This window comes from Labeo rohita, chromosome 23, assembly GCF_022985175.1.
Source record: "Labeo rohita strain BAU-BD-2019 chromosome 23, IGBB_LRoh.1.0, whole genome shotgun sequence".
Lineage (NCBI taxonomy): Eukaryota > Metazoa > Chordata > Actinopteri > Cypriniformes > Cyprinidae > Labeo > Labeo rohita.
The window spans coordinates 16,585,030-16,607,142 of record NC_066891.1 but is presented as its reverse complement, the minus strand read 5'-3'; the positions used below and the strand labels follow the sequence as shown (position 1 = coordinate 16,607,142).

The following is a 22,113-nucleotide window of genomic DNA, read 5'->3' as shown; positions in this document are numbered from 1 at the left end:
TCAAATCCACCGATATAGGGGCTGATAGACAAAGCACATAGACTAGCTCCGTTGCTACAACAAAGCCCAAGCATATTTGTTGCGGGCGTGACATGTTCAACAGAATATAATTTTTTTTTAGTAATGCCGATCAGAGCTGAGACAGACGTCTGTTTTGATGCGACATGTGATGTAGCATGTCAACTAACCACGCACGGCTAAATAAATCACTACATACATCAAAATTAATCATCACACACGGACAAAACTGGAGAGAGCGCTTCACAGAAAGAAACGAGTCTTGTCAATCAGACACAGACGACGGCAGGTGAGTTTGGATTCTGATCTCATCCAGACCGAATTGCAACTGAATCACCTGACAATAAAAGCAGCATTTATTTATTTATCAGTTAATTTTTACCTTTCAAAAATATGCGATGTGCAAACACATGCTCAGCGTTTTAAAGCTGTAGCTTTATGAAATTTCTTTATTGCATTGTTGTGCTCTTTGTCCAGACATCAATTTGTCAATTGAGGCATGTTAAAAGCTCGTGCATTGAGCACTGACGTTTCCGTTTCTGGTGCCGTAGTTTAATAAAGCGTTTGAAGTACGTTATGAGGGCTGAATGATGCGTTTCATTTGTCAGCTGTCAGTGCAACTGATTTGCACAGTATCGCCTTTGAACAAAGACAATATGAGATCACCCACTATACGATTCCTATTATACTGTTAAATAAGGCAACATATTCCTCTATTGTGTGATTTTTATGTTGCTATTGTATGTACGTGGACAGCAAACATTTATTTCCTCTATGCACAATGAGCTTTAGCAATTTCCCATTCGTGAACGATTCGTTGTTTTCAGTCTAAGCTTCGAATCTTTTAAAAGAATCGGATTAACCGTATTGACAGTCCCACTCTGAATGATTCGAATTTTCTATCGCTGAAAGAATGAACTGATAAGATTAATTCTAGTGAACGAGCATTCAAAATGTTTTTTTAAATGAGAAAAGGCATTTTTAAAATAAAAAATCACCTAAAAAGTAATAAACAGCAATTTGTGCCAACATATGGTTTATTTGGAATATTATAAATATTATAAAGCGTGCAATATGCACCGCAGGGGTGTTGTGTGAACCTAGTTACGTCGTGACGTAAAATAATTGCTGAATTGTTTTAGAACCGGTTCTTTGAAACTAACTGTTTAAAGGAACCGATTCGCAGAAAAGATTCGGACTTTCCATCACTCGCTAACTGTAGTTAAGGTGGCGTGATTTGAGAATTGTGTTGCAGCTTTTAAGCATTATAGAGTGGTCGTTATCAAATTGCTCGATGAAGCCTTGTTCATTGTCATTTGGATGTGAGCGGTTTTATTAGAGCCTCGTGTAAGTGCCAAATAAATAGAAAAACACACATCCGGAGCGACCTTAAAAAGTGACGTCAGCCTCCAGCACTCATGCGGCTTTCATTTACGTCAACAACACACAAGCACCCAAACTGAGGCTTTATGCATTTTTCATATGAACTCTGATGCTCAACCGCTGCATTCCAGGATTCAGACCAAGATATTCTTCATAAAGCAAAAAAGCGAAACTAAAGGAAAAGACGTCCGTTATTTCAGGTAGTGCTAGTTATACACAGTGTTATTGTGCTGCATGACTTGTATAGCACAGAGGAGGAGGGGAGAGATGCTCTGTCTGGATGGCACACTGTGTGCTGAGTCAGATTTAATGATGCTGGGGATGTTTGTAGGGATTGTCTTTAGCTGAACAGTAAACTCTGGAACCACTTGTCTAGTATGTAGGAAGAAAAGTGCAATTTCTCTATGTTATTGTATAATCCGGTACTAATATTTCTGCCAATACCAGTTACTACAACTATTGCTACAACTGTACACTCATAAAAATTAAAGTATTTTCTCCTTGGACATGTAAGAAGCTTTTAGACAGTGTGTCATATTATTATAGTCATGTTATATTATTTATTTTATTGTTTTAGCTTATTTGAGGTTTTAATCTAATACCAACGACTTTAGTTACAGAGTTTTGTTTTAATTGAGTACCTATTGATAAATGCATCAATGTCTGAAATGAACCATCATAACACAGCTTTTATTCAGCAGCAATTCTGGAGTGTCTCAGTTTGTTACTGTGTTGAAGGGACTGAGGCATCTGTAGAAACCCTATCCCGAGTGCCCGAGTACAACAAAACTACTGTCAACAGTTTCATTTTGTCTGCATGTTTAAACAGTTTATTATTGACCTCAGGTTTCCGACCGCAGTGTTTGCTTTGTATAACTAAAGGTTTTATACATCTGAAACCCCACAGCCATTTTGTGGACAGCCACATGACTGCTGGCTGTAATCCCGAGCCTATGACTCCATGCACTTTTCATGCTCTTTCACCTGTCGTCTGTTATTTGGAGTAACATGAGTAATGCTTTAGAGTTGGAGTGGCATTGTTAGGAAAACAGTGCCTTATAATCATTCTATTCATCAAAACATCCCATTCCTGGATGCTTTATTTGATTTGACTTAAAATAGTGTCCGCCTCAATACTATTATAGACGAGGTGGCATCTTGTAATCCCACCTTTGTTGACTGGATTGCTATTTATCACCCTCTTTTAAAATGTCTCACGCAGATCCATCCCACTCAAAGTGAAGTGTATGACAGATACCAGCACATGCTATCGTGGGCACCTTGGTTTCTATAGTGATGATTTTGATGGAGAATTGAATGTGTGCAGCTGGCTAGCTGGCCAACTCATCACGACGTGTCCTGGTCCAACCTTTCCATACCACTGGTCCTTTCAGCTGGAACACGGTTTCATTTTTATAATCAACCAGCCGGTTTATTTATTCAGTGAGTGTGCCGGAGAGAGCAAATTTAAAAAGCTTTCAAGGCCTCGGGCCAGTGAGAAAAGGCCACTGACTATTGAGGAGCAAACCATATGTAGCTGTAAGCTGTAAAATGAGTGGGAATTTGTGAAGTGATCATTTTCATGATATTTAATGCTTGAGCGATTCGGCCTGGCTCGCTTCTCCCATTATGATTCTGTACTCGTTGTTCAAAATGCCTTGAAGCAACCATTATGCTGTATGGAAAGGAAATGTGAAACAAGAAAGCACAAATTAAGATGGATTTACAGCCTGGCGAATAACTCTAGAGGTAATGCACAGACGTTAAACATGTCTAACAGCTAATTAATAATTAGCTTTAGCTAAATGAGAGTTCTTAAAGACCCTTGTGAAATCAGTTTTTATTTCCTTGGCTTAGTCTTGACATATTTCCTATTGAAAAAGGAATTTTGCAGATGGTATAGAGTGTAACAGCCTGGTTTTGAAAGTAAAATCTTATTTATTTTCTCCAAGGAGGAGTTTATTTTATGAACGATTAAAGATAGACCTACTGTGAGCTGTGAGGTTAATCAGTGGTATATGATCATATGCTTTTATGGATGTCGCTCGCAATGCTTTATGGGAGTATAGTTATGTAGGGCATAAGGTGGTGCGATATATATGTGACCCTGGACCACAAAACAGTCATAATTTTTTGAAATTGAGATTTATATCTAAAAGCTGAATAAATAAGCTTTCCATTGATGTATGGTTTGTTGGGATAGGACAATATTTGGTTGAGATACAATTTGAGAATCTGAAATCTGAGGGTGAAAAAAAATCAAAATATTGAGAAAATCACCTTTAAAGTTATCCAAATGAAGTTCTTAGCAATGCATATCAAAAAAAGTTTTATATATTTATGGTAGGAAATTTACAAAATATCTTCATGGAACATGATCTTCACTTAATATCCTAATGATTTTTGGCATAAAAAAATCAATAATTTTGACCCATACAATGTATTGTTGGCTATTGCTACAAATATACCCCTGCTACTTATGACTGGTCTTGTGGTCCAGGCAGGGTCACATATAGTCTACGATAATGTCGTAATTATGCAATTTGACATTAACAAATATATAGCAAAAACAAAACAAAAACACACCTAGAGAGTGCAAGCATGTACACATAATGCAGGTTAGACTAATGTGCGTGTGCGTTTAGAGTTCATGCTTTCACTGCGTGATTTAGTCTATTAAAATACATTTAGAATTCCCCTAAAATTCAAAATAAGGGGCAAATATGTGCCGTATGACTTTTATGTGTCATTTATATTTATATAACCTGATATAGTTAATAGGACACAAAGAGTGAAAATTTTTTTCTTTAAATATTAGCACGATTTCAAATGTGATATAGATTTATATTTTGTCAATGAAAAAAGTTTCAAACAAAGCCACAGTAAAACTGTTTTGTGTCTCTGCATCACACAGCGGTGTTTCGTTACTGAATCAATCAGCCGTTTGAACAAATCAGTTGAATGAATGACTCAATGACTCACTCATGCAGTGATTTGCCACCACCTACTGGTGATTTTAGATTTATTTTTAAAGTATATTTTCCCTTTTTTCCCCAGAACCATTTCAAGTTTCAGTATTCAATTTTTTTTAATCAAAACATTATTTATGCATTTGTAACTGCAGGTTAACTGCATTTATGTCCTGCATTATTTAAAGATTCTGTATAAAAGTCTCTTCAGATGCAGATTTTGTGCCACCTCTGCATTGCAAACACAAATTTTGTTGATACTTATTTCATTTTGATGGGTAACAGCCTGTAGTGTCTTACTGTTTGAATTTAGTGATTAAATTTAAGAATTTGACACAAAATATGATGCGCACATTTAATGAGGTTAGTAAAATTGGGCTTAAGGTAAAAATGCCCATTAAAAAAAAAAATTAAACCTAACCAGTTTAAATGAAAAATTAATTTTTGTTACTCCTGTAAAATAACAGCACAATAACACACACCATAAAATATCATCTGTTTAGAGATATCAACAAAATTGCAGAAAATAGAGATATTATTTTTTTTGTTATTATCGCACACCCCTAGTAGGGAAGTACACAGTCTTGTACCTTTGTCTTTTTGCCTGATTTTTAAAGCCGCAAATCAGATATTGTAATATTAGTTGTTTTTCGTTCATTGCTCATAAATCTTTAAAATCCCTTTAGGGAAAATATTTAAAGAACCAAGGCCACTGAAAAAGTAGTCAGGTACAGTTACATCCGATTAGGGGGCGGGGCATTTAGAGAGCATTTGACTGGACAAATATCTGAATACTCAGCTACTAGAAGTGTGTTGGCATATAGACAACCTTCAAGCTAAAAGATGTAAGCTAAAAGCTCACAAAACTCTGCTTGATTTCATAGGTTGTTTTTCTGTCTTCCTGTAGTGTCTTAGAGTGAGGCCCAGGCTTCAGCAGGCCTCGGTGAGCACCGGCATGATGGAGGGGGGTATGCAGCTGCTGAACCGGGATGGCCACAGCATCTCGCACAACTCCAAGCGCCACTACCATGACTCCTTCGTGTCCATGAACCGCATGCGGCAGCGAGGCCTGCTCTGCGACATCGTGCTCCATGTGGCCAACAAGGAGATCAAGGCGCACAAGGTGGTGCTGGCCTCCTGCAGTCCATACTTCCACGCCATGTTTACAAGTAAGTCTTATTCTGTTACTATTTTAAAGTTTTTTCTGCAGGTATCTATTAAAGATAATTTCTGTGAGATTTTTGGAGCACGTTACCAAATAGATTGTTTCAAAGCTAACACACATGAACTAAGTCACAAAAACCAATTTTGACTTCACACGGTCTTTAAGGTGTATTGTGTATTGTGTAGTGTTTATTCCTGATGTGTACATTACCTCAGCTTCCTTTTCAAAGCTTTCCTTCCTTCCTGCCTTTTGTCATCACCTAATGTTTTTTCCATGCTTTATTCTCTTCCCTGTCCTGGTCTCAGGTCAGCAGGTGCCTGGTTTTTCCTATTGCTCGTGTGTCCCGCTGCACCTCAGACTAGAGTGTGATGGTATGAGTCAGGACAGTGTGGGCTCTTCAGAGCCATGACTATTCTGAACTTACCATACACTACATCTACTAACAATGCATTCATTTAACTCCATTATACATATCAAAACTGAAACGGCTTAACACTACATGCAGTGGACTAATTTGTTCTCACACTGAGTTTCTGCATTTCTCTTATAGGGAACGCAATTTTTTAATGTTTGCCAACAGTGTGATGAAAAATAATATCTTAATAGAAATGTGGTTAATATTGTGTATTTAAAACACAAAAAGTAGATCTTCTCTTTTCTTTCATAAAATGACATTACATATGCTTTAAGATTTTTTTGAGTGTAAAAACATGTTAATAAAACATTTTTTAAAAGGTCTCTCCCGTAAGATTTTTAGAATTATCATCATTGAATAAATTAGAAGATTCTATTTGATTTTTATCAGTACTATTGTTGTTACTTGCATGTTTTTGCCGAGTGATTGCTTCTTATGAAAATGTTACTTTTTTCAGTAACGAGTTATCAAACAAATTACTGTTTCCCCCGTTACAACGCCGTTACTGTTACTGACAATAAAATGTGGCGTTACTATAATTTTCACGTTGCGTTCTTCTTCTGAGGTAAATTGTGGCTTATTCCTCTCAGCGCGTCTTCTTCCAGAATCGAAAAGAAGCCGAGATGAACTTGAGGAAGTTTGTTTACAGAGGCGATGTGGGCTTTTACCTACATGTTCGCGCATCTCACGTGGATGTTCAAATTGTGAAAAGCGGAGCTGCTGAAATGATACTGTTAATATTGCCATGAAAATAGTCATTGTTGCTGATACGGCATTAAAAAAATAAACAAATAAATAAGCTTCGTTAGTCAGTAGGAAATATGAAAAAGGTGTTTGTGTTGAGTACAGAATTTGTCAAAAAAGTTAGATGATGAAATTTAAGTGATCTAGCGATTTACTTAGTGTGGAATCTTATAGTGTATTAATATTTTCGATTAGCTTTTGTGTTTTTATTGTACTTCAGGTTATTTCAATTAGTAGCCATGGAAATATTTAAGTTTTTCATCTAATATTTCTATTTTGTTTGAGCTTAAATAACAACACCATTTCAAGGCTCGTTCATTTATACAGTGATTCCCAGTGTCATGAACATCATTGAATGTTGTCAACACATTAAATTCATGCAAAGTTTATGCAAGTTTCATGCAAATGATTAAATGTGGTGACAACCAATGGGAATACAGACCGTGATCTGCTGTCTAATAACTGTGAAATCAAGTAGGAACGTCTGCTAGCATCCAACAGCACAAAGACATCCCATCTGTGTCAGATCTTCAAAAGCTATTAGCAGTTGAGCAGTACTAATAACTGTAAGGCATCCAGCAATAGGAACACCCACTTCGACGAACAGTTCAGCCACTCGGCGCCCTCCAGAGGCCACTGTATGTGTGAACGGGCCATTACGGTATCGGCGAACCCCCGGGAAACTGCTTAAATCTACCAGTGTTCTGCAAAAGCCTTGGTTTGAGATAAATTGCTGTGTTGTAACTGCAGATGAGATGTCGGAGAGCCGTCAGACCCATGTGACCCTGCATGACATTGACCCTCAGGCTCTGGAGCAGCTGGTGCAGTATGCCTACACTGCTGAAATTGTAGTAGGAGAAGGAAATGTGCAGGTACGTCACCTTTAGTGTCTTTTGAGGTGCATTCTATATACGACACTCACAATTACCCTGTGTCAAGTTATCTTGTTTGGTTTGTGCGGTATGAGATGTTCAGGTGGTTTGTGCAAACTTATAATTTGCATCTTTGTAAATAAAGGTCTTATGATAAATAAATGTCTTTTGTGCTGTTTCAAAAAAGCAAATGCATACGTGGCAGCTAGTTTACAAGAAATGAACCTCATTAGACTAAAGGTGCGGTCACGTTAGAAAAATTTCTGCAACATTTTTAGTGAAATTCTGTCACCATTGTCTGTCAGTAGTGTAGCGATGCATGTCACGTTTGAGCAGCTTTCTGTTGGTTAATGCAGTAAATTCACACTAAATCAAATTAAAATTGCAAAATCTGCAAAAGGAATGTTTTTGTGCTCATGCGAAATTCCTGATTGTGTGGGTTATTATTGAAATGACAGATTTTTGATCACAAAATTTTGTGAGCAAACTCTAGTTAATGTTGATTCACTTACTTCATTCTAGTTTTCCTGTTTCACCCAGTGTATCTTGTCTATACCTCGAGCAGACCCTGTTGCCGGCAGCTAGTCTCCTGCAGCTCAACGGAGTGAGAGATGCCTGCTGCAAATTCCTTCTCAGCCAGCTGGACCCCTCAAACTGCCTGGGCATCCGTGGCTTTGCAGACACTCACTCCTGCAGCGACCTTCTCAAGTCGGCCCATAAGTACGTCCTGCAGCACTTTGTAGAGGTATCGAAGACGGAGGAGTTCATGCTGCTTCCCCTCAAACAGGTGAGCCATTTGCTTTGAGACAATAAAAAAGGCATAGTTCACCAAAAAAAATGCAGTATTATTATAGCATTTTTATTAGATTTTTTTTTTTTACTTCAGTTTTATTATTTAGTACTAGGCCCCGGTTTCACAGACAAGGCTTAAGCCTAATCCAAGACTAAAATGTAAGTCTAAGCTGTTTCAGTTAAAAGAAACTTGCACTGATCTTAAAATATATCAGTGCCTTTGTTTTGTCTTAAGATCCACACCAGTAATGTTTTTTTTTCTAAGGTACGTTTATAAAAAAATTACTTAAATATCCTAATTGAACTATGGCCTAGTCCTGGTATGGGCTAAGCCCTGTCTATGAAACCGGGCTTAGTATTTTTAAATGCTAAGAATGATTTATTTTAGTCTATTTATGTTAATTTAAGTCTTTTAGTTTAGGTTTTACATTTTATATATAATATTTATTAAATAAAGAATATATAATATTTATTTATAATATAATAAAAGCGAAGAAGGACTGGGGCTATTAAGCTCCAAAAAAAAACAAAAAAACATAAAAAGTACATATAATTGTAGGGGTGGGCAATATACACTGCCCTCCAAAAGTTTGGAAACGCCCTAGAAAAGTGGGGTTTTGGACAATATTGGCATGAATCCTTTCACAAACTATGAAAACATTTTTTTTACATAGACAGTTTATACACTAAAAAAAATAAAAAATGGTTAGCACCATTCTAAACTTAATTGGCAATCAATTGTTGAAGCTATTAAGGTGTGCTGACCCAAAAATCTTTTAAAAACCTGGGCCAAGTTTAAACCAGTAACCAGGCATCACAGCTGGCAAAGGGGCATGTCTGACTTTGACATGTATATATTGCCATTATTATGTAATCAAAATGAAAATTATTATTGCTGGTCTTCAATGATAATGTCAAGTTACTTTAATGTATTTGCCCCAAAAAAATCATAAGGATTTATGCTGATATCGTCCAAAACCACACTTTTCCAGGGGTGTTTCCAAACGTGTGGAGGGCAGTGTACCGGTAGACACAATTAACCGGTCAACCGGTAGGGATTTTGACCTATCCTCTCTATTGCAATTACAGGCTCATGTGATGTTGCTGTGGTAGGTGGTCATGAAAACGTATCGCTTGTAGCATTTTTAAGAATTGCGGTTAAAACAAGTAACTTTAAGCCATTGAGACGCAATCAGCAGAGAAAGATAACTCATTTTGCTATATGCACGCACTGTCTGAGTGACTGTTTCTGAGTGTCTTAAGTAAAAGCAAACAGCTGAGAAAAACGTGTAACAGTATATTGGACCCAGGCAGCTCTTAAAGTGACAGCAGTCTAATATTACTGCTGTCTGTCATTCATGTTAATCAAACAACAAAAGAGATAAAATCTCTCACTGCTCTTGACTAAATCATTTTTGTAACTTTAATAAAAAGGAATATATATTTAGTTTACACAGTGAAGAATATGCAGTGTTTTTATACATTTGATGACTTCAAACAATGTATGTAGCATTTCTTATTTATTTGTTCCACTGTGGGTTTTTTTGTCCTATTGCTTATAATTTCATATTCTTTTTTTTAATCACAGACTGTTTACTTGTCTTCAGTGAGTTTTTTTTTTCTTTTCTTTTTTTTTTTTTTTCCAATTTAGGCTAGTATTAATTTTTTGTGAAGAATTGTGAAATTTCTATGGTATCAAAGATGTTGATATTAAAAAGACCTTACTTAAAGCGAAAATAACTATATATTATATATCTTTACCATGAAATAAAATGACTCACTGTGCTGTAAGATTTTGGTCATATCGCCCACCCCTATATAATAGCTTTGTGTGAAGAACAGACTGAAACGCCCAGGGTCATAAAATATTCAAACTAATTATTAACGAAGAAGGAATCAAGAATAGATTTATTCAGGGTGTAAAAAGAGGGGTGTAAAGTGTACCCGTTAAATGATACATAGAGAGTGCTGGGGAGCTGAGCCATAACAATCCTCGGAGGAAAAATGGTTTTAGCTACGGATGTCTAATTATATATATGTCACTGACACCACTTCCTGTCACATTGGCCTTGAGCTTTTTAAAAACAGAATCTCTTGATCTTCTCTCCTCCTCCCTGTAGTCTGGGAAGTCTTGATTCTTTTGACTTAGTCTGAGGAAAAAAAAAAAAAAGACCTGTACTATTTTGAACTTCAGTGCAGGAAGGCTGGTCACATCCTGGCTTTTAAAACACCCCTCACCCTCTTAAAAAAGAAAAACTCCCAAGGTCTGGAGAAAGCTGTCAGATAGAATTTCAATTCATTTCAATGTCAGTTGCTCAGCTGGCGCAGAGTCTCTCAAAATGATGTGGTTCAAATTCTGCTGCTTTTCTCACGGGTGCTCTGGGAATAGAAATGTTTAATCCTCAGAGCTGTAAAAGCCACATGACCATTCATGTTTTTAATATCCCAATATAATATACTACAATTCAAATGTTTGGTTTTCAACATTAATAATAAATGTTTCTTTAGCACCAAATCATCATATTAAAATTAGTGGTGTGCAACGATTAATTGCGATTAATCACATCCAAAATAAAAGTTTTTGTTTACATAATATATGTGTATGTACTATGTATATTATATCTATATATGCATATATGCATGGATATATTTAAGAAAAATATCTTATGTTTATATATATATATATATATATATATATATATATATATATATATATATAAAATATTAATTATATCAGTAAAAATATACATGTGAATATTTTCAAAAAATATATTGTATGTGTGTGTATTTATATATACATAAGTTTTTGTTTATATATGTGTGTGTACTGTGTATATTATATGTACATATACATACATACATACATGCATGGATATATTTAAGAAAAATATTTTATGTGTATATATTAAATATATTTTTATATAATATTAATTATATCAGTAAAAATATACATGTAACTGCAAATATTTTCAAAATATATATTGTATGTGTGTGTATTTATATATACATAATAAGTTTTTGTTTACATAATATAGGTGTGTTTACTGTGTATATTTATTATGGATACGATTAATCGCGATTAATCGTTGCACAGGACTAATTCAAATTATTTCTGAAGGATCATGTGACACTGAAGACTGAAGTATAATATGAAAAAGAAATATGGAAAAGAGATATTTTAAATCATAATATTATTTTATAATTTAACTGTTTTTACTGTATTCTGATCAAATAAATGCAGAATAAAAAGCTGTCAAAGAAAAGTACGTATTTATATGTAATTACATATCCAAAAATTATAATTATTACAATAGCATAATGAAATATTTCCATTTTATATATAGCTCAGAAAAAAAACTGCTTAGTCAGCATACACAGGAACATTTCAATGGCTGTGAAAGCTGTGTTTTTGGCTCTAGATAATGTAGTTAGAGCATTTATCAGAAAGAGCTAACTGGACCATGCTAATCAGCCAAACCTTGACCTCTTCTTCGACTCGAAAAGCTAAAATGTCAGAACGCATTGCCCCACGGAGACACTGATATAAGTGCTCTCTGCGTCAGCACCTTCAATACAGTGTCAATCATCCGCTGAAGTACGCGGTGACAACAGCACGTCTGTGAGAAGCTGAGACAGCTAATCAGCAGAAAGCAGCTCCTGCTCTCGTACGGCACTAATTTCATCAGCCCTAATCCGCTCTCTTCGCGGCAGAGCGTTCTTTTGAATAATCGGAGTGCTGCTGGTATTAGCATCTCTGTGCTTTGAAAGGGTGAAATCCCCCTGCTGTTTAGACACTGATTGGAGGGAACCATTAGCAAGAGGTGGCTGATGACACAGACTACTGTTCTCTATCTGTCTGTGATTCTCTCTCACACTTAACAGCTGTCGTAGGCTGGAGGCTCTCATTGGCCCCATATTTAACCCTGAAGACCTGGGAAATGCTTGTAGCCATGTTAACTGTGCCCTCTGCCCCAAATAAACAAACAAACTGTGACAGAAACACTGCAGAGTCTGTTGTGGTGCTTCTGCAAGTGCAGATTAGATGATAGTATAATGGTAAGCTAAAGTCTAATATCACAACACAAAGAAAAGAAAGCTAATGTGTGCAATATTTACATCACTAACAGCAGCACATGGAATTGCAAAAACAATGATAACGGTTTCCAAAACACTTTTATCAGCCCTTCCTCCCTGTCTGCTATTGTTCAGTCTAAACACTCACTCAGCACTATTGGTTAATTCAGAAGTTGACATGTTGACATGCAGCAATGTTTTGCTATAACTAGGATTTTTTCCACATTTTTTGCATATACAGTTGAGGTCAAAAGTTTACATACACCTTGCAGAATCTGCAAAATGGTAATTATTTTACCAAAACAAGAGGGATCCTACAAAATGCATGTTATTTTTTATTAATTCTGACCTGAATAAAATATTTCAAATAAAAGATGTTTACATATAGTCCACAAGAGAAAATAATTGTTGAATTTATAAGAATTTATAAAAATGACCCTGAAGTTTACATACACTTGATTCTTAATACTGTGTTGTTACCTGAATGATCCACAGCTGTGTTTTTTTGTTTAGTGATAGTTGTTTTTGAGTCCCTGGTTTGTCTTGAACAGTTAAACTGCCCGCTGTTCTTCAGAAAAATCCTTCAGGTCCCACAAATTCTGAGGGACAACTGAGGGACTCATATGCAACTGTTACAGAACATTCAAACATTCACCGATGATTCAGAAAGAAACATGCACTAAGAGCTGGGGGTGAAAACTTTTTGAATTTGAAGATCAGGGTAAATTTAACTTATTTTGTCTTCTGGAAAGTATCTTTTGGAGCTTTTGAAGGGCAGTACTAAATGTCAAAAATATGATATTTAGGCAAAATAAGACAAATTATTAACATCTTCATTCTTTTCATAAGTTTTCACCCCCCGGCTCTTAATGCATCCTTTTTTTTTTTTTTTTTTTTTTTTTTTTTCTGGAGCATCAGTGAATGTTTTGAAGGGGATGGATCTTAAAATCATACAGTTATATTTGGAAAGGGTTCAAAACACAAAAATGCTGAAAAACAAAAGTATTTGTGGGACATGAAGCATTTTTCTGAAGAACAGCAGGCAGTTTAACTGTTCAGGACAAACAAGGGACTCATGAACAACTACACAGTATTAAGAATCAAACGTATGTGAACTTTTGAACGGGGTCATTTTTATAAATTCAGCTGGTACTAAACTATAAGGACATTACTAAATAACATGCATTTAACTCATGCTCTTATTTTGGTAAAATTCTTAAAATTTTGCAGATTCTGCAAAACTTTTGACCTCAACAATTTTAACCCAAAAACAAGTTAACCCAAAAATTCTGTCATTAATTACTCATCCTCATGTTTCATCCCCATGTAAGACCTTTGTTCATCTTTAGAACACAAATTAAGATATTTTTGATGAAATCCGAGAGCTTTCTGACCCTGCATAGACAGAGAGAATACTTTTAATGCACAAAGAAAACAAAAATAACAAATGCCGGCTCAGGCATCAGCAGCACCACACGTATACGTCATGGTACTCTCGTGAACATGCGTTGAAGACTGACACAGAAGTTTTTTTTTCTTTGTGCAGCTTCATAACATTAAGGTTAACCAATGATGTCACACAGACTATTTTAACAATGTCCTGAGCTTTGAACTTGTCAGTTACATTGCCGTCTATTCAGGGTCAGAAAGCTCTCGGATTTCATCAAAAATATCTTAATTTGTGTTCCGAAGATGAACAAAGGTCTTAAGAGTTAGGAACAACATGAGGGTGAGTAATTAATGACAGAATTTTCAAACAGTCTGTTTTTTGACATTATGTGCAGAACACGATGTGCTCAGACTCAAATGGAGCACATCTGTCCTGTACAGTATATTACATAAGATGTTTAAATGCACTTCATTCAGATTAAAACAGCTTCTTAAAATGTTATGTAAACACTTTACTCCAACTGAAACCATACCAGTCAGACATCCTTTAGTTGTTAAGATCGGTTATGAACCCTTTCTTGTCATTTCTGTAGGTGCTGGATCTGATTTCTAGTGACAACCTGAATGTCCCATCAGAGGAGGAGGTGTACAGGGCTGTGCTTAGCTGGGTCAAGCATGACATTGATGGGCGGAGGCAGCACGTGCCCCGGGTGGGTGTGATTCCTCCCGTCAAACTGTGCTTTTAGCAACATCACAGGATTAATGGTTATAAAGGATTATGTCTCTGCAAATCGATACTTGTTTCCCTTTGTATTCTCTAATCCTTTTAACACACACATCTTACTTGTCACTCTTTCCATCCATGTCTTCAGCTCATGAAGTGTGTGCGCTTGCCACTGCTGACACGAGACTTCCTGATGAGCAACGTGGATACGGAACTGCTGGTGCGTCACCACTCTGAGTGCAAAGACCTGCTGATTGAGGCGCTGAAGTATCACTTGATGCCCGAGCAAAGGGGTGTTCTCAGTAACAGCCGCACCCGACCACGCCGCTGCGAGGGAGCCAGTCCGGTCCTCTTTGCCGTAGGTCTGTAAATCAGGACAAGAGCATGTAAAACACACATGCACATATCTATGTTGTCGGAGTGATTTAAATGCTAAATGTCTTTCAGGTGGGGGCAGTCTTTTTGCCATTCATGGAGACTGTGAGGCCTATGACACTAGGACAGACCGCTGGCACATGGTTGCGTCAATGTCAACGAGGCGGGCACGAGTTGGAGTGGCTGCAATTGGAAATAAGCTCTATGCTGTGGGAGGGTACGCCGACCTAAAAGCCTGAAAACTTTTTTATACTTATATAATGTCAAACTAAAGCTGTACAAACCCTTAAGTCATAATTATGTTAAAAATCAAAATGTCTAAAAGTGTAATTATGACATAGTCATTTTGACAGAAATTATCTGTCATAATCATGACTCTCTATGTAATTTTATGTCAAATTACTTATGATAGTTTACCCAAAAATGTCATTAATGACTCATGTTGTTCCAAACTTGTAAGACCTTTGTTTGTGTTTGGAACACAAATGAAGGTATTTTTGATGAAATCTGAGAGCTTTCTGACCCTGCATAGACAGCAATGTCAATACCATGTTCAAAGCCCAGAAAGGTAGTAAGGACATAGTTAAAATAGTCTATGTGACATCAGAAGTTCAACCGTAATTTTATGAAGCTCTGCACACAAAAAGTATTCTCATAACTTCATAAATGCAGTACCCGTAATGCAGGATGCTGAATAAACAGCAAGATGCGACACATACAGATTTGATTTATTGCATTGCAGAAGGAACACAATGTGCAGAAAGCCTATTTTCTTAAGATTACCCTGCTGAAGCAATCAAGAAGTTACCTAAGATTAGTTAGGAAATGTGTCAGGTGTTGACTAATAAATTTCTTTCAACGACGGTCTTGTCTTTACTTGCATGATAAAGACTCTATGTATACAAAAGATCTGTTGTTCATCTTTGTCTCTCCTTTGCTTTTTTCCCCAAACCAGGTATGATGGCACCTCTGATTTGGCTACTGTAGAGTCATATGACCCAGTAACCAATGCGTGGCAACCTGAGGTGTCTATGGGAACGAGGAGGAGCTGTTTAGGGGTGGCGGTCCTGCATGGGTTGCTGTATGCAGCAGGAGGATACGATGGTGCTTCTTGTCTCAATAGGTAAACTATCCAAAATGTAAAAAGGCAAAAAGTAATAATAGTGAATGCTGAAAAAAAGACATTTCTCTCTCTCTCTTTGATTTTGTTGACAGTGCAGAGAGGTATGACCCTTTGACCAGTACCTGGACCTCCATCGCTGCCATGAGCACCAGGAGGAGATACGTTAGAGTGGCCACATTAGGTAAAAATACAATGCCTTGCGAAAGTATTTATGCCCCTTCATTTTTTCACTTTTAATGTTGCTGCCTTATATTAAACTGCTTTAAATAACTTTTTCCACATCAGTCTACATTCCATACACCATAATGACAAAGCAAAAACAGACTTATCACAATGTAAATTTATTACAAATAAAAAACTGAAATAAGTGAATTTCGTAAGTATTCATCCCCTTAACTCTTTTGGGTATGATGCGACAAGCTTTGCACATCAGCATTTGGCAATAATCTGTCATTCTTCTCTTTGGCTCTTCAACTCTCAAGCTTTGTCAGCTTGGATGGGAGCAGATGTACATTTTCAGGTTTCTCCAGAAATGTTTGATTGTTTTCAACCCCAAGCTCTGGCTGTGCCACTCAGGGATATTCACAGTTGTCTATAGTATAAGCCACTCTTGCTGTTTGCTTAGGGTCATTGTCCTGTTGGGAGGTGAATCTTCTGCCCAGTCTGAGGTTCTAAATGTTCTGAACTGGATTTTCGTTATGGCTATCTCTATATTTTGGTACATTGAGCTTTCCTTCTACTCTGACGAGTCCCTCAGTCCCTGCCACTGGAAAACAGCCCCACAGCATGAAGCTGCTACCACCACACTTTACTGTTGGGATGCTACTGTGCAGGTGATGAGCAGTGCCTGGTTTCCTTCACACATTATGCTTGGAATTGAGGTTCATCAGACCAGAAAATCTTGTTGCAAATTCCAAGTGTTTTCATGTGTCTTCACTGAGGAGAGGATTGAGTGTTACATTGATGTTTGTCCCTCTGTAAGGTTCTCCTATCTCCATATATGATCATGGAGCTCAACTAGAGTGACCATCTCCATCAATTGCTCAGTTTGGCCAGGAGACCAGCTCGAGACCAGCTCTAGACCAGCAGTTTTTTTTTTTTTTAACCTCAGGGCTTGGTTTTTGCTCTTGGCTATGCATTTTCAGCTGTTAGACCTTTTATTAAGATGTGTGGCTGTTTCGTTCCAGATCATACCAATTCAACTGTATTTTTCACAGGTCAACTTCAAAGTATAGTAATATCTGAAAGCAATATGAATGCTCCTGAGCTAAATTTGAACTGTCCCAGGTAAGGGTATGAATACTTATGCTTTTAAAACAGTAATTTAAAAGTAATTTACAGCAGTTTAACAAGGCAGCAACATAAAAAAGTGAAAAAAAATGAAGGGGTATGAATACTTTCGCAAGGCACTGTATGCTGATGTACTAATACATGTGAAGGATAGTCATCACTACAGCTGCAAGCACTTCCTCTATATCTTAAGCAGTTGGTTAATGGTTAATGTTCTCCGTGGTTGCTCCGAACACCAAACATGAACCCGTTTCACATATTTCTTCTATTAGATGGCAGTTTGTATGCAGTCGGCGGGTATGACAGCTCCTCACACTTAGCCACGGTAGAAAAGTACGACCCTCAGGTACGTGTCACATGTCTATCTGACATGTTAAAAACAAGGAGTTTTCCGTTTTCTCTCCATGGTTATATAACTGAGGATGTTATTTTATTTTTAGAGTAATGCCTGGACTGCCATTGCCAACATGCTGAGTAGGAGGAGCAGCGCAGGAGTGGCTGTATTGGAGGGCATGCTTTATGTTGCGGGGGGCAATGATGGTACCAGCTGCCTAAATTCAGTGGAACGATATAATCCGAAAACAAACACCTGGGAGGGAGTGGCGCCCATGAACATTCGCAGGTTTGATATCAACCTTCAAATGTTTGTTTAAAGGGTTAGTGCATCCTAAAATAAAAATTTTGTCATTAATCACTCGTTCCAAAAACCGTCCATCTTCAAAACACAACTTAAGACACTATTAAGGCCCAGAAAGGTTGTAAGGACATAGTAGATATTTTTTTGGGCCTTGAATAGTAGTTGCGTTACTGTCTATGCAGGGTCAGAAAGCTCTCGGATTTCATCAAAAATACCCTAATTTGCGTTTTGAAGATGAACAAAGGTTTTTCGGGTTTGGAACGACATGAGGGCGAGTAATTACTGACAGTATTTTTAATTTTTGAGGGGGAACTATCCCTTTAAGGCATGTGTTTCACAGAAGAAACTAGTGCAAAAAATCAAGTGATTTGGACCTTTCTCTTGATCTTCAGGAGCACCCATGACCTGGTCGCCATGGATGGCTGGCTATATGCGGTTGGAGGCAACGATGGCAGCTCCAGTCTCAACTCCATAGAAAAGTACAACCCTCGTAGCAACAAATGGGTGGCGGCGTCGTGCATGTTCACGCGCCGTAGCAGCGTGGGAGTCGCTGTCCTAGAGCTCCTCAACTTTCCTCCTCCGTCCTCTCCTACTCTTTCCGTTTCCTCCACCAGTCTTTGACAAAGGGTAAAAACCCGGCTTAGCTCCAGCGGCCTGCCCTGCGTAGCCAAGAGGCGCAACTGCTCGGTTTGAGCATCAGACGAAGAGCATTTCGTGGGCCACAGCGCCCCTATCTGCCTGGAGGAATACTGCAGCATTCTGCAGATCAAGAGGGTAAAAAAAAGGATGAAATGAAAAAACACACACTCTCTCACACACTAAGCCTCCACAACTCTCACCCTATAAACCCAGTGCTTGAAAGTGCAAAATAATGTTGCTCTGCCATTTTGCGGTCACTTTGTGTATGATGTATATCTAAATGTATATTTATGTTTACGATTCTTTTTTGAAATACTAAGAAATAATATATATAAAAAAAGAATGAACAACTTTAGGAATGTAGCTATTGACTGGTTCTGCCAAGCATGTTTACAGAAATTTCATCCTGGCAGAAAATAATATTGTAGTGCTGCTGTGCCACACTAGGTGGCAGTAATGTGCAATGCTGCCCTGTCTCACCACAGCCGCGCATGGACATTTAAAAGCAGAAAATTCACACAAAAACGGTGGATGGATTCTACATGTACACCAGATCATGTTGACAGCATAATATATGTTTTACCTATTTTCCTATTTATTTATCAAATGTAATATAAACATATGACACTATTTCAGAGATGTTTGAAGGACCACCTCTAACTTAAGAGGGGAAATATAGTTTTAAAACTGCTAATGGACATACCTATTACATATCAGAGAAGCACTGGTGTTTGGTATGAAATGTGAGATTTAGGAAGAACAGGTATTTAGTCTTTTATCTAACGAACATGTTCGGTTTGTTTTATACAGTCACGTATTTCAAGCCTTCAAGAGTTTGAGCTCTACACAAGTGCAAACTTGACTAATATGACACGTCTATTTCACTAACCAGGAGAAATGTCTTTCTAATGAAGACTATAGCCATACCTAAAACTAGCTGTGACATTAAAGCTGCACTTTCTCATTTCTCATGTTTTCGAAAGGGTGAACGGTGCTCAGAACTAATTCTGATTAGCTAACGGGTAATCAGTAACACTGACACTTCAATATCGAGCCCTTCAATGTGAGTAACTCGGCTATTTTGAGCTCCTATATGTTGTGTGTCACATTTATTAGTATTTTGTCGTAAGTCTTTAGTTAGTGAATCATGTCATTGTATATTGCATTTTCTAAACTTGGCTTATTTCATCAGATATAGATAGTACGTGTTGTGCTGTGATGTCATTGGTAACGGCCACTACCAATGCATCTTACCTCTGATGGGCAGGTGAGTGAACGCTGGGTTTGTGAGTAATTCGTTTATCTTATGAGAGCACAGATCGCCCCAAAACAAAAGATAGTTCCCCCAAAACAAGGTTGTTCTAAACCTGTATGACCTTATTTGTTATGTAGAAGAATGTCCAAGCTTGTCTTTACAATTTGAAGTGGATGGGAATACGGACAATTGTATGGGAAAAGAGCAGCTTGGACATTCTGCTAAATATCTTTACAGTTTAAAACAACACGAGGGTGAGTACATTTTTGGGGGAACTATATCTAAGTAAATCTTGCTCTCTGCCATTTTACGTAGGTTTTAAAATGTAGCGTAGTATTATATGATTTCTAAACTTCTGAGAAGTTAGGATTTTGTTTCCTTTTTTTAAGGACTTTGTTAATTCAGAGAAATTAAGGTCAGTATGAGTTTGTGTCCAGGGAGATCAGAGTGCTGTGTATGTGTGTGTTTCTGTAGAGGTGAAGCATTCTGCACTTTGACAATACATGCATAACAACACAGGACCACAACCCCACAGAAAGGAAAATTACAGTATATGTATATAACCAAATATCCTGAAACTTTGTGCAATGTCAGTGTAACTGTGGCTTTTTTTCTTTTGTCTTTTATTTTTTTCTTTTTGGATTGTAACGTTGTTGAATGTGTTATTTATATTGTGGTTATGTTTTGCTATATTTAAGAACAAACAAACATGAATTTTTTGCACTAATGTCAAATGGAGCAATATACTGCTGTATAAACTCAAAACACACTACTGTAAATGAAATAAAGATGTTTTCAGGTGGAATGCGAGTTTGATCTTATTTAAATAAACTGACACATTGTTAAAGGAACAGTTCACCCTCATGTCATTCCAAACCTTTCTTTTGCAGAAAACAAAGAAGATACTTGAAGAATGTTGGTAACCAAATAGAGACATTTCTCAAAATATCATCTTTCATGTTCCACAGGAGAAAAAAAAATAATAACAGTGGAACAACAGTGAGTAAATCATGACAGAATTTTTATTTTTGGATCAACTAATATCAAGAGGGAATGTTACTAGGTATATATTTTAGCATTTGTGCAAGGTACATGTCAAAAATACTTAATGGTGCTAAGAGTTACAGGGATAGTTCACCCAAAAATGAAAATTGTGTCATTAATTACTCACCCTCATGTCATTCCAAACCTGTAAGAGCTTCGTTCATCTTCTGAACACAAATTAAGATTTTTGATGAAATCCGTGAGATTTCTGACCATCCACAGACAGCAACGCAGCTGACACGTTCAATCCGTAATTTTCTGAAGCTATGAAATACATTTTGTGAGCTAAAAAAAAAATACAAATAAAATACTACTTTATTCAATAAATTCTTCTCTTCTGTGTCAGTCTTCGATGCGCATTTACAAGAGTACAAAAAGCTGGGGTCATTACTTTTTTTTGAAGAAAAAAAGAAGAAATTAATACTTTTATATCAATGATGCATTAAATTGATCAAAAGTGAAAGTAAAACATTTCTAATGTTACAAAACATTCTGTTTAAAATAAACGCTCTTGTTTAGAACTTTCTATTCATCAAAGAGTCTAGAAAAAAATGTACAAGATTTTTTTTTTAACACTGATAATAATAATAATTGTTTTTCCCTCCCTTTTTTGTGTGTGAAAATTTAGCTTTGCCATCACAAGAATAAATGACATTTTTAAAACATTTTTATAACCTATATTTGTATTTCACAATTATAATGTATATAATATAATGTATAATACTGGTCAAATAAAAGCAGCCTTGGTGAGCTTAAGTATGATGATAATTCGTCACCTTAGAATTATAAGGCTCTGACATTTTTGTCAAAATTGAGTTATTCACATATTCTTATTCGGTGACAACGTATTTATATTATGTGTTGTTTCTTTTGTAAGCTGTGTACATTTTGGGACTTTTTTTTTAGAAAACAAAAATGGTTTTATCTACAGTCTATGGAACACAAAAACTAATTTCTCAAAAGTGCTCAGAATGCAGACAGAACCTTACAATTCAGCCGACGAGTTAATAAAGATTTTATATGCATTTATGATGTGACATTATGATATTTATTGTTTTTTAACGAAGTCTCTTATTCTCACGAAGGCTGTTTTCATTTGATCAAAAATACAGCAAAACTGTAATACTGTAAAACTGTATTGCAAATTAAAATAAATGTGTTGTATTTTAGTATTTTCTGTTAGTATTTTCTTCTTGTGATGACAA

At 36.6% G+C, this 22,113-nt stretch overlaps 1 protein-coding gene and 1 long non-coding RNA gene across 3 annotated transcripts; one reads left to right on the top strand and one right to left on the bottom strand.

The window, feature by feature from the left end:
* Positions 1-133: 133 nt before the first annotated feature.
* On the top strand, positions 134-20,707 carry klhl17 (kelch-like family member 17). 2 transcript variants are annotated; one of them, XM_051096347.1, is made up of 12 exons: positions 134-307; positions 5,278-5,539; positions 7,445-7,566; positions 8,132-8,353; positions 14,415-14,531; positions 14,694-14,907; positions 14,993-15,137; positions 15,876-16,043; positions 16,136-16,224; positions 17,606-17,679; positions 17,774-17,955; positions 18,363-20,707. In XM_051096347.1, exons 2-12 carry the CDS (start codon positions 5,326-5,328, stop codon positions 18,589-18,591), a joined length of 1,776 nt encoding a protein of 591 aa, XP_050952304.1. In that variant the 5' UTR covers positions 134-307; positions 5,278-5,325; the 3' UTR covers positions 18,592-20,707. The 2 variants fall into 2 exon arrangements, with proteins under 2 accessions (XP_050952304.1, XP_050952305.1); XM_051096348.1 differs by lacking the exon at positions 134-307 and adding an exon at positions 1,426-1,601.
* LOC127154667 (uncharacterized) lies at positions 10,003-14,779 on the bottom strand. The gene is made up of 2 exons (XR_007825506.1): positions 14,666-14,779; positions 10,003-10,508 (listed from the first exon to the last, which is right to left on the bottom strand). It is a non-coding gene; the product is annotated as an uncharacterized LOC127154667 (long non-coding RNA).
* Positions 20,708-22,113: the final 1,406 nt, after the last annotated feature.

Bases quoted from the DNA above. Each gene is read 5' to 3' on its own strand.
- klhl17 (XM_051096347.1), top strand. From the start codon at position 5,326: ATGATGGAGGGGGGTATGCAGCTGCTGAACCGGGATGGCCACAGCATC. The intron at 14,908-14,992 runs GTCTGTAAATCA...AATGTCTTTCAG, and splicing joins TCCGGTCCTCTTTGCCGTAG to GTGGGGGCAGTCTTTTTGCC. The intron at 16,225-17,605 runs GTAAAAATACAA...TTCTTCTATTAG, and splicing joins CGTTAGAGTGGCCACATTAG to ATGGCAGTTTGTATGCAGTC.